This window comes from Lolium rigidum, chromosome 1 (assembly GCF_022539505.1).
Source record: "Lolium rigidum isolate FL_2022 chromosome 1, APGP_CSIRO_Lrig_0.1, whole genome shotgun sequence".
In the NCBI taxonomy this organism is placed as follows: Eukaryota; Viridiplantae; Streptophyta; class Magnoliopsida; order Poales; family Poaceae; genus Lolium; species Lolium rigidum.
Window position 1 is genome coordinate 114178957 of NC_061508.1, and position 9682 is coordinate 114188638.

At 39.6% G+C, this 9682-nt stretch overlaps 1 protein-coding gene across 1 annotated transcript; it reads right to left on the minus strand.

Moving 5' to 3' along the window:
* Nucleotides 1-1467: 1467 nt before the first annotated feature.
* LOC124650340 (homeobox-leucine zipper protein TF1-like) lies at nucleotides 1468-5287 on the minus strand. Its single transcript, XM_047189874.1, has 11 exons — nucleotides 5058-5287; nucleotides 4460-4577; nucleotides 4051-4236; nucleotides 3500-3838; nucleotides 3269-3370; nucleotides 2922-3119; nucleotides 2644-2812; nucleotides 2281-2540; nucleotides 2075-2170; nucleotides 1584-1972; nucleotides 1468-1504 (listed from the first exon to the last, which is right to left on the minus strand). The coding sequence occupies exons 1-11, from the start codon at nucleotides 5285-5287 to the stop codon at nucleotides 1468-1470; spliced, it is 2124 nt and encodes a 707-aa protein (XP_047045830.1).
* Nucleotides 5288-9682: the final 4395 nt, after the last annotated feature.

Genomic DNA, 9682 nt, shown 5'->3' on the forward strand with positions numbered 1-9682 from the left:
GATACTTACACTATTATTTGTTCAGATTCCTTTGAGATATGCGCTATCTTCAAAGAGCACTTCCTGCTAATTTGATTCCTTGCATGGTCATTCTGATGGAGTGGTCGAAAACTAGAGCAGCGGGCTTTGTGAGGTTACCAGTGGATATGGTGATTTTGAATTATGCTAGATGTGTACTACGAGTATAGGTTACTTACTTTCCACATTTACATGGCAGTTCTATAAACTCAGTTCTGCAAATTCAAAAGTGATTTTATTAGCTTCAAACACCTACTCTAATTAGTAACCTAGATATGTACTTATATTATTTCCTTTTTTAATAGTAAACTGATTCTAATTCTCTAGCCTAGCTTTCTAAATGTGTTGAGTTTTGTCCACCTATATGGGGGGTGCTTATAATTACCCATTTGACAGGTACATGTCTTGCAAAAAAAAAACTAGCTACAGAATGATGGTTGGCATGTATCTGATCTTACCCCGCCTGCAATCTTTCCTACCATAGCATAACCAAATTTACGTGTAGTTTTCACTTCAAATTATGGATTAGCAACTTGGCTCCATAGATCATAACGTTTGATGTTTTTATCCTCCTTTTGTCTTATAGATCTGGGAAAACGATTTGTATATCTCTTGCAAGCTGACCTACGCAATGATCTGCAAAATTATTGTTTGAACTTTGAAGTACCCATTTGCAGCTGTAGTCCATGCTATGAACTAAGGCACCGTAATTCAATTTTTTCATAGATATTCATACTATTAATTTTTCTCAGATATTTCTATTTTCCTTTAACCAAACAGACGGGCGCAGCAACGCGCGCTTTCATGTTCTAGTAAGTATTAAAACCAATCCAAATAGGTGTACAAGTGAATACCATAAACCAGAATTGGTAAAAAAAATCAGATATTAGAACAGGACAAAGCATGATGATGTCCGTTCTAATATTGGAGTCATGGTGGTACTGGAGATATGTGAAGTGTACAAGGGTCAACAGTAGGACTTTTTGTGAGATTTAGGATATCTCTGTTACCCATCTAGCAGGGAAGCTGTTTGCTAACTTTGTGTGTAAAGGGTTTTCAAAACCCTAAAACCTTATTGTGTAGAGCAAACTTAAAAAAGTGAGGTTTAAAATTGCACCCATCAAATAAAATGAAAATGCACGTTATAGAATAGCATTCATAGTGTCACCAAATTCACAAGCTAATGCAAGTTTATGGTTACATGGCAGTCGATAATACAGCAATAACATGACATAGGTCTGGTTCCTAAACCATTATTACAGGTTCCTATTATAGGATGAGACTTTCAAATTGTAAAGGAAACATAACATAGTTTTGGTTGTTAAACCATTATTAAAAGTTCTTATTGCAAACTGAAAGTTGCAAATAGTAAAGGAAATGTAATTAAATATTGCAGCAACACCAGGAGAAATGTTGTTGATCTGAACGGACAATGTATTCGATGATGATTTACATCCTTCCAGTATCATTGTGCCTCCCTTTCCTCCTGTGCAAACAACAAGCCGTCATCACCAAATTACTGAGCACAGGTTAGTATTAGTGCATTTGAACAGGAAGAATATTACCTGGTACATTCTACATGGGACTTGTTGTTGATCAAGGACGTTTTGATAGTCGCAATGTTCTCGGACATGAGAGCGATGGTCGCAACCACAGACTTAGGATATAAGCCATTGTCACGTGTGAGCTTCAGCAGAATCTGGAACCCCACGGTTACAAGAGTTTCTCCATCCTTGCCTAGGGCAATGCCATTGCCACCCTCGGCAGACTGACTGACGGGGAGGAGGGAGAAGCCGGTGGGGTAAAGGGATACCTTGCTCTCCGCCATGTCCTCTGGGCTCTGGATCTTGTTCATCAGTTGGGTGTCGATGGGCGAGTAAACAATGAATGAGCCCGACACGTCATAGCAGCTGTTCTGGAGGATCATGATGTTTTCCCTTATTTCTGCGACATTCTGGTCAATCACACAAATATACTTGAGTTAGTTGAGTGAGATATCAGATTACCTGAGAAAACGATGGATCTTGGAGATACTGAAGCTAGATGTGTTTGGTACCTTAACATGCAGTATGGAGACGGTATCATCGGCTTCTATGCTGCTGGAGACACAGACTTCCTCCCTCACGACACCACCTTTCACCAGCACATCCCACTGTGTAAGGTACACATGACATGAGTACACAGCTAACTGCAGAAAAAAGCGAAATGCCCGTACCACGTGTGTGATTGGAGAGGTAGATCGGGGTATTTTCATTAGTGTACCTCTGCACGCAGCGTGTTGTTCCTGAGCAGATCAAACGTGACCCTAAGTGGTATTGGAAGCTGGAATGATGCGCTCACAGACACAACAGCGGTGTTTGTGCGGTCATGGCTTCTTCTATGTGCGATCTTGATATCTTGTTCCGTACCAGCACCGCACACCATGGTCCATGCGTCATCAGGGATGCCAGCGATGCTGTTGCTGTAGCTGACGAGCAGGCCATCGGCTAGCTTCATTAGGGACTTCCTCCCCTTTGAGTTGGCTGAAACAAACCAAGGAGGAAAAGCTTGTTTCTGTAAAGACATGCCTTCCAGGATTTCCTCAGTTCAGAGTGTTCAGAGTTTCAGACAATGCAGATCTGTTACCTCTTAATGCATTTCTGGTAATAACGTGGAAGACGTCTCTTAAACGCAAGCTTTGCCGTGCGATGCTGGTTACCCAGCGCCTAGCTCCAAACATGAGTCCACTCAGACATGGCTGGTACAGCTCTTGAACTCCGGTATCATCTACTAGAACATGCTCTATGACGATGATCTGCCAACAAGATTTCCATGCACATAAAGCATGGACTAATTCACCTCCATATATACCAGTATCACCACATGGTAGAAATTTATCATTTTTCAGTCTTTCTTTACCATACCTTGCAGCTATTACGGTCTAGGGGCTGAATTAGCACTCCTGAAGGCATCTTGCGGCATTTGAAGAACGTACCATCACTGCTATCCAGGGACACGTCAACAATGAGTGTTGTCCCATTTTGTAGCTCCCTGCAGGACCTCACGAATGTGCATTTCCTCGATGGTACCAGGGGGGACGGGAACACCGTCTCAATTGTCATCTGTTGTTTTCAAGCAAAGAAAAGATGTCAATTAGTGAACAAAACTAATTTTACCTTAGTATAGTGTGCTTGTTTTGTCAGTAATGAAGATTTATCTTGTTTTGGACAAGATCTTTGCACTAAAGACAAAACTTATAAGCCATACATACCAAATGCATAGCGCCATCGTAGCCTACATTAGTAGGCCACTTATAAGCCTTAATGGTTTTTGCACTTGACAGGATTCCAGGACAAAGAGATGCATAGCACTCCTGCATTTATTTAACATTAGGATCAGATCGCGACTTGAAATAACATCAACTGCATTAGCATTGAAATTATGTACTTTTTTGGTTGACAAATAATAACTAGCCTTTTTATACAATTTGTATATAACTTACAGAATCCATGAGATAATCCATAATATTTTTGGCGCCCATCATGACCACAACACTAGCACGAGTGGCCTCGGTCTTGAATCCTGTTATATGTGCACTATTTTTTCCATCAAATTGTGTAGCATAAGCCATCTTGTTCAGTATTTCAAATGAACCACCAGGGACAGGCAGCCATAGAGGGCCATGTGAGTTGGACAAAATGATAAACTCGTCCATTGCATTATGAGTTAGTTTAGCAATCATTTGTATGTCGTTTTGTATGATAACAACATTTTCTGCAGATGAGTCAAGTTGGAAAGATTGTCCGGAATTTTGAAGTGTTTCAGCTTGCAATCGGGAAATCTGCCAAATGAAAGGCAAGACATTAGTAAGTGGAAATAATACAACATTGGTGCAATCTTCATAATACTCTGTAGCTTAGTGTTATAATTCCTGCAAGTTAATTTAAGAACAGTAGATCTAGCATTGTTTTTGAGTTACCGAACTTGAATCCTATTCATCCAAATGTTTCTAGCTTAATTGAAAATGCCTGAGAGGCTTGATTATATTTTTACCTCTAGCTTTAGCCAGTTATTTTGCTCTTTGAGTGTTTGCATATCTGGAGAGAGCTGGTTCTGTGGCAGTGGATCACAAGTGGGGCAAAACATATTCCTCTGAGCCTCCTTAAGCTTCTTATTTTCGTTGCTCAGCATTACGTTCTCCACTTTCAATCTATAGTTCTCTTCTTTTTTATGCAGACTCTGCAGTTTATGTCACAGAATATGTACAGAAAATGATTACTAATTCCGAGATAGAGTGTTTTCTACGACATCCTGGTAAGGGCTAAGGCTACATACAGTAAGTGTAACTTAAGAAGTGAAGTTATGACAGTGTAATAATAGCTGATGAGGCATACTCAATGGCGAGGTAGATGATCTGATACAAACTGTATAATTGAGATTCTGCGAATGTTTAAGACCAGACCTTGACTTGTGTTAACTTGTTCTGAAACCAAAACTTCACTTGTTGTTCTGTAAGACCAGTTATCTCACTCAGCTCCCTCCTTCGATATTCATCCGGGTGAGCCCATACGCTGAACTCTCTGTTCATTCAGGTGAGAAAAAAAAAGACAATTGGCAAGTCGTTAAATTCTTATAACAAACTCAAGAAGTGTGCACTTGCGTAAACTATTATCCTTCTCTCATTTTCTCAAAGAGCCCTTTTCACATTTTATAGGTAGATCAATATCACGGACGGAGCCAGGAATCACGTATAGAGGGGGCAGGGAGACTTTGGGGGTGGCGAAGTGCACATAGGTTTGAAGATATACTTTAGGAAAACAACATTGTTAGGGGGGGCTTAGCCCCTGCTCGTCCCCCTTCCCTCCGTCCATCAATATATTAGAAGAAGGAACAAACATGGGATGTGTATTTACATGATCATGTGGACAAACCATCACACCAAATTTATTTGGTTAAAAAGAACTAAAGATCAAAATATTGTCATAAATATTTGCACTTCTAAAAGAAGAAGATAATTATCAACTTGAAATCAATCATAGTATCCTTAGTAGTACCCATACCCTTGAAGTATCTGGTTCTGCTCGAAAGTGAGCCTCTGTAGGCGCTTCTTGCTTGATTTTGGGCCAATGCCATCTTGATCATTTGTGGGGTTCCCCCGACTTATGTTTCTGTTGCTAAGTGATATGTCAAAGTCAACATTATCACCATGCATTTCATCTAATTCTTCAGAGTAATTGTCAAAGGTTTGCTGCTCGTCGCCGTGTGCTTGACCACTCTGTGCCCGCGGCATGCCATTCTGATATTAAAAATAGTACTTACACTTTTAGATTCATACTCCATACTAAAGTAAGAAACTTACACTAGTAAGTTGAATTTATTTTTATTAAATAATAGAAGAGTTAGAAGGACCCTCTATGTGGACTCCATGAGGTTACAAGTTCTCATATTAGTCCGAAATAAATAAGAACTTTGAAAATACATTTTGATGCTTCAAACATAAGCTATACATTTAGTATCCACCCGCACATTTGGTTTTCTTCCGTAGTGGGAGAATAAAGAATAGAGTAAGTCGGAAAGTTCAATTCGGCTCTCAGGAAAATATGCTCCCTTCATCTAAAAAAATCTAAAAAACATATTCTTGATTTTCAAAAATTCCAACAAAAGACTTTGAATGTGCATCTCAACAATCTATGTGCGTTCGTACAGTTTCGGGAAAAAACTGACTTTTTCTGTGGCTGATGAAAAAAGACAAAACATGTCCCACAAAGTCTTGTTTTTAGCATACAAGTTTGCTATTTTACACAGCCCAAACGACAAATCGATTTTTTAGCAAAGATCTTATGCACGCGTAGCATGTGAAGATGCACACATGAATTTTCCGTTTGCAAATTTTTGACATTTCAAAATGTATCTAAGATTCATGTCAAAATAAATGAAGCATATGCACCCAAGAGCCAAAAGGTCACTCTGGTAGGTAGGCTTTGGCTTGTTGTGGAAACCTTGAATAGAGTAAGAAAAACTTATCTGGAATAGGTAATCATTCTCATTCCAACATGAACAAGTCTAATCCCGAGAAAAGACGGATTCCCATTTTTTCTAGGATAAATTTTGAAATCAGATAGTGCATACAGTTTATTATTTTGTCTGACTTTGTGTTGGTCTCAGAAATCTAAGCTCAGGTTGGAATAATCAGGGGCGGAATATATATACCTCTGGCATAGTAACTTCGATGATTGGATAACACCTCTACAAAAATTAGTTGGTGGATTTCACGGAGAATCGCGGAGGTAACAAATGGAAGTAGTCAGATAAACAAAATCAGCAAAAGACATACTTCAATATCTCTACAAGTATCACATATTTAACATTTGCCGATGCTCACAGAGGAAACAAAATCAACATGCAGTTGCTTATGTGTTCATAATTTTTTTATCCCTTTCTACTAAAATTAACACATACTACCACGTGGTCCACGTGATAAGCAACCAAAAAAAAAAAAGAACAACACATGCTGAAGAACTCTTCGGAGCATCAAGATAGCAGACAACAATATTTCCAACTAGGTGTCGTTAGAGATGGGAAAACAAATATACCGACTGTCTCCCACGCCCACCATGAGCAGAGCCATACATCTTCGCCAAGAATGATTGGATGCCCTGACCAGGTAGATCAATTCCAAGTTCCAAACAAAAACACACGCGTGTGTCTCCAGCACTCATGTATTGTGTAGAGTTGTGTTATTTGCCCCTTTCCTCTGCCATTATTTATAGCCGGCCTCTCGGCCTTTCCCTTGCCTAGTGGATGTTGCACTTTAATTATTTTTGTTGGCTTCAGAAAATTTACTTTTAGTGGTCATCAGATAATATGTAGAGAAATTAACTTGTAATTCATTGCTCATAGTTATTTTGCACTAAATAAATGTGCTCAAAATTAGCACATCGCGCATGAGGGAGAGCATATGGATTACCATTAATTAACACAAAATATACCGTCATGCAAATTAATTTACTACACATAAATGGGCGGGGTAGCAAATTAAATAAGAATAAAATAGGTTAGGTGGTAAGATTTATGGGTGTAGAGATACGGAGTATATTACTCAAAATCAAGTCACATATGTTTAATTAATCCACGAGCATACATTTGAACTTTAATGTTGTGCACATATGAATGGTTAACGAAATTATACTCTATATTATTGAAAGTAGACTATTATAAATAAACTCATGATATGAGCAATAGAAATTATTATCCTACCACGAATAGGTTTGGTCATTAAGCTTGAAGTTCACCGAGCTTAACGAGCGTTCGTTTATTCAGCTCATTTAGCTTTGCTCGTTTGAGTAACGAATTGAGTTGAGCAACATTTTTTTGCTTGTTAAGGCTAACGAGTAAAGCGAGCGAGCAGGCGATCGCCGGCTGCTCACTAAGCTCGCTAATTTTAGGTTCTTCTTATTGAGTCGGAAAAAACAACCCAATGTGGCCTAAGCCTAGCTGAGACTCTTATAGGAGAGGATTGAGCGACTGATATCACTGAATTCCGCCATGTCTCCTGATCTCATCAACCCCGTGTCCTATTGTGCGTAATGAGAAGCTCACAAGCATATAACGGTCTGAGCAAATCTTTGTTTTAGGGCCCTTAACGATCACAAGTCTTAATGGGCCGAGCATTGACGAACTGAGAAGCTCGTTATTCCAATCCTACTCACGCCATGAGCCTAGCACTTACCATACTATTTTCTAAGTTGTGGTAGCACGGCGATGATAGAGTTGGGTTGGGCCACTAGCGGGGCCGACTAACTGACATAAACTTGCAGGTTAGACTAGTACGACGGTATCAGGTGGTAACTGGGTCGGGCCGGTGTGGTGCGTAGTCGGTAGGATTGGGGAGCCAATATGACCTCCGGTGGGGTTGAAGAGGGCTCAAAGGGGGACGGGGCGGTGAGCTAAAAATGGAAAGATGGTGAACAAAGCGAATGATGCTCGTATTTTGTGTTTTTTTTTTGGACTGGAACCACCATACTATATTTTCTTGTATCTGGGCTAACTATTGAGGAGGCAATGCAATTCAATGTAGTATCTAGGATATAGTGCAAAGAAGACGCAATGACAAGCATGAAATGTAAAAGTGTATAGTAGGGATGGCAAATATTTGTCGCAGACCGTAACACTTGGGCCACACTTTATATATTAACTTGAGATGACTAACTTAATTGAAAATTCAAAATAGAAAACTTGTTACTACATACCATAGAGCATGCTTATTTTTGTACCATTAGAGTAACTGACTTCATCAGTGCTAATTATAAAACAATTCATGTCTATTTTCGTCAGTTGCCGCTATGGCAAATAGGGACAAACCAGGTATGGTAAATGAACCAAAAGTGAATGTGTGACATGCGTGTATATATATTAAGAGATATATATATCAGCCAAGGAGACCCGGCGTCATTCTATCTTGCCAATATCATTATATCTTCAAGATCTCAATTAATGGGGCGTAGATATGCTTTCTAGAACCCCACCTCATCTGCCACCAGACTAAGGACGTAACCATGTAGATACTAATGAACCATCAAGAGTGTCTGTGTGTGTGAGAGAGAACCATTGATCACATCTGGTGCGTATATATGTTACAAGATCTCAATTAATGGGGCTTTGATATACTTCCTGGAACCCCACCTCACCTGCCAGACTAAGGACGTAACCATGTAGATACTAATGAACCATCAAGAGTGTGTGTGTGTGTGTGAACCATTGATCACATCTGGTGCGTATATATGTTATTAATGAGAGCGCATCTAAATCTGAAATGGTAATAAACATGTATGAAACAAATGTGAGAAGTACGTGCCCAAAAGGAAAAAACAAAGGAAAGCCCAACCACCAATTAATAAAGCATATCTTAGCTAATACGCGTGGATACATGATGCCATTCCATCCCCACTTTGGCTCATGCAGACGGTCCAATAAGAAAATAACACGTAGATGGATACTGATGATATATGATGCAATGATATCTCCACTTTGGCTCCTTGCAGATGCTCCAACAAAAAAATAATAGATGGATACTGATGATGCGTTGATGTATAGTACGATGGAGCATTCTATATATCTATAGTTATAAATGTGCATATCTGAGATAGTATAGTATCCTTATACGCCGCAGATACACAACTTGACACCGCTCTGATGGACTGCATGAACCGAATTATTAATTCCTTGCAAGTTTTAGATCCAGCCCACGCGACATAACTTGTACCAAAACTAAAGATGACTGACTTGGTGCATAGAGTAGAGAAAAGGCGTTTTGTTTTCCTCGGGACCCAATTTATTTGTACAAACAACTCGGCATATCTTTCACCGAAAGACACGACTACAACACGCAAGGAACGGAAACAACGAATTCATATTCACTTGTTAACTATAGCCACAGGGCGGCACAACACATATCAGCACTTTTTTATTTGGTACTCGATTTCTCAGTTTAATCATATTCAATCCATCTCATTTCAGTTGCACATATATACACTACTCAACTCTACTGTACACTATGTGCATGCTTGGTAGCCCGCACGATCCCAACCAGACCATGGGGAGACAAATTAGGCCCAATTGGTTCTAGGCTTCATTACTGTTGTGACCCGCGCAGGTTTTAAAGCACCTACGGGTTAGGCCCTAGGGA

Excerpts from the sequence above, each read along its gene's own strand:
- LOC124650340 (XM_047189874.1), bottom strand. The coding sequence starts at position 5,287 with ATGCCGCGGGCACAGAGTGGTCAAGCACACGGCGACGAGCAGCAAACC. Across the intron at positions 2,541-2,643 it reads TACCAGAAATGCATTAAGAG|CCAACTCAAAGGGGAGGAAG; the intron begins GTAACAGATCTG and ends GGTTTGTTTCAG. Across the intron at positions 1,973-2,074 it reads TCTCCATACTGCATGTTAAG|AATGTCGCAGAAATAAGGGA; the intron begins GTACCAAACACA and ends GTGATTGACCAG.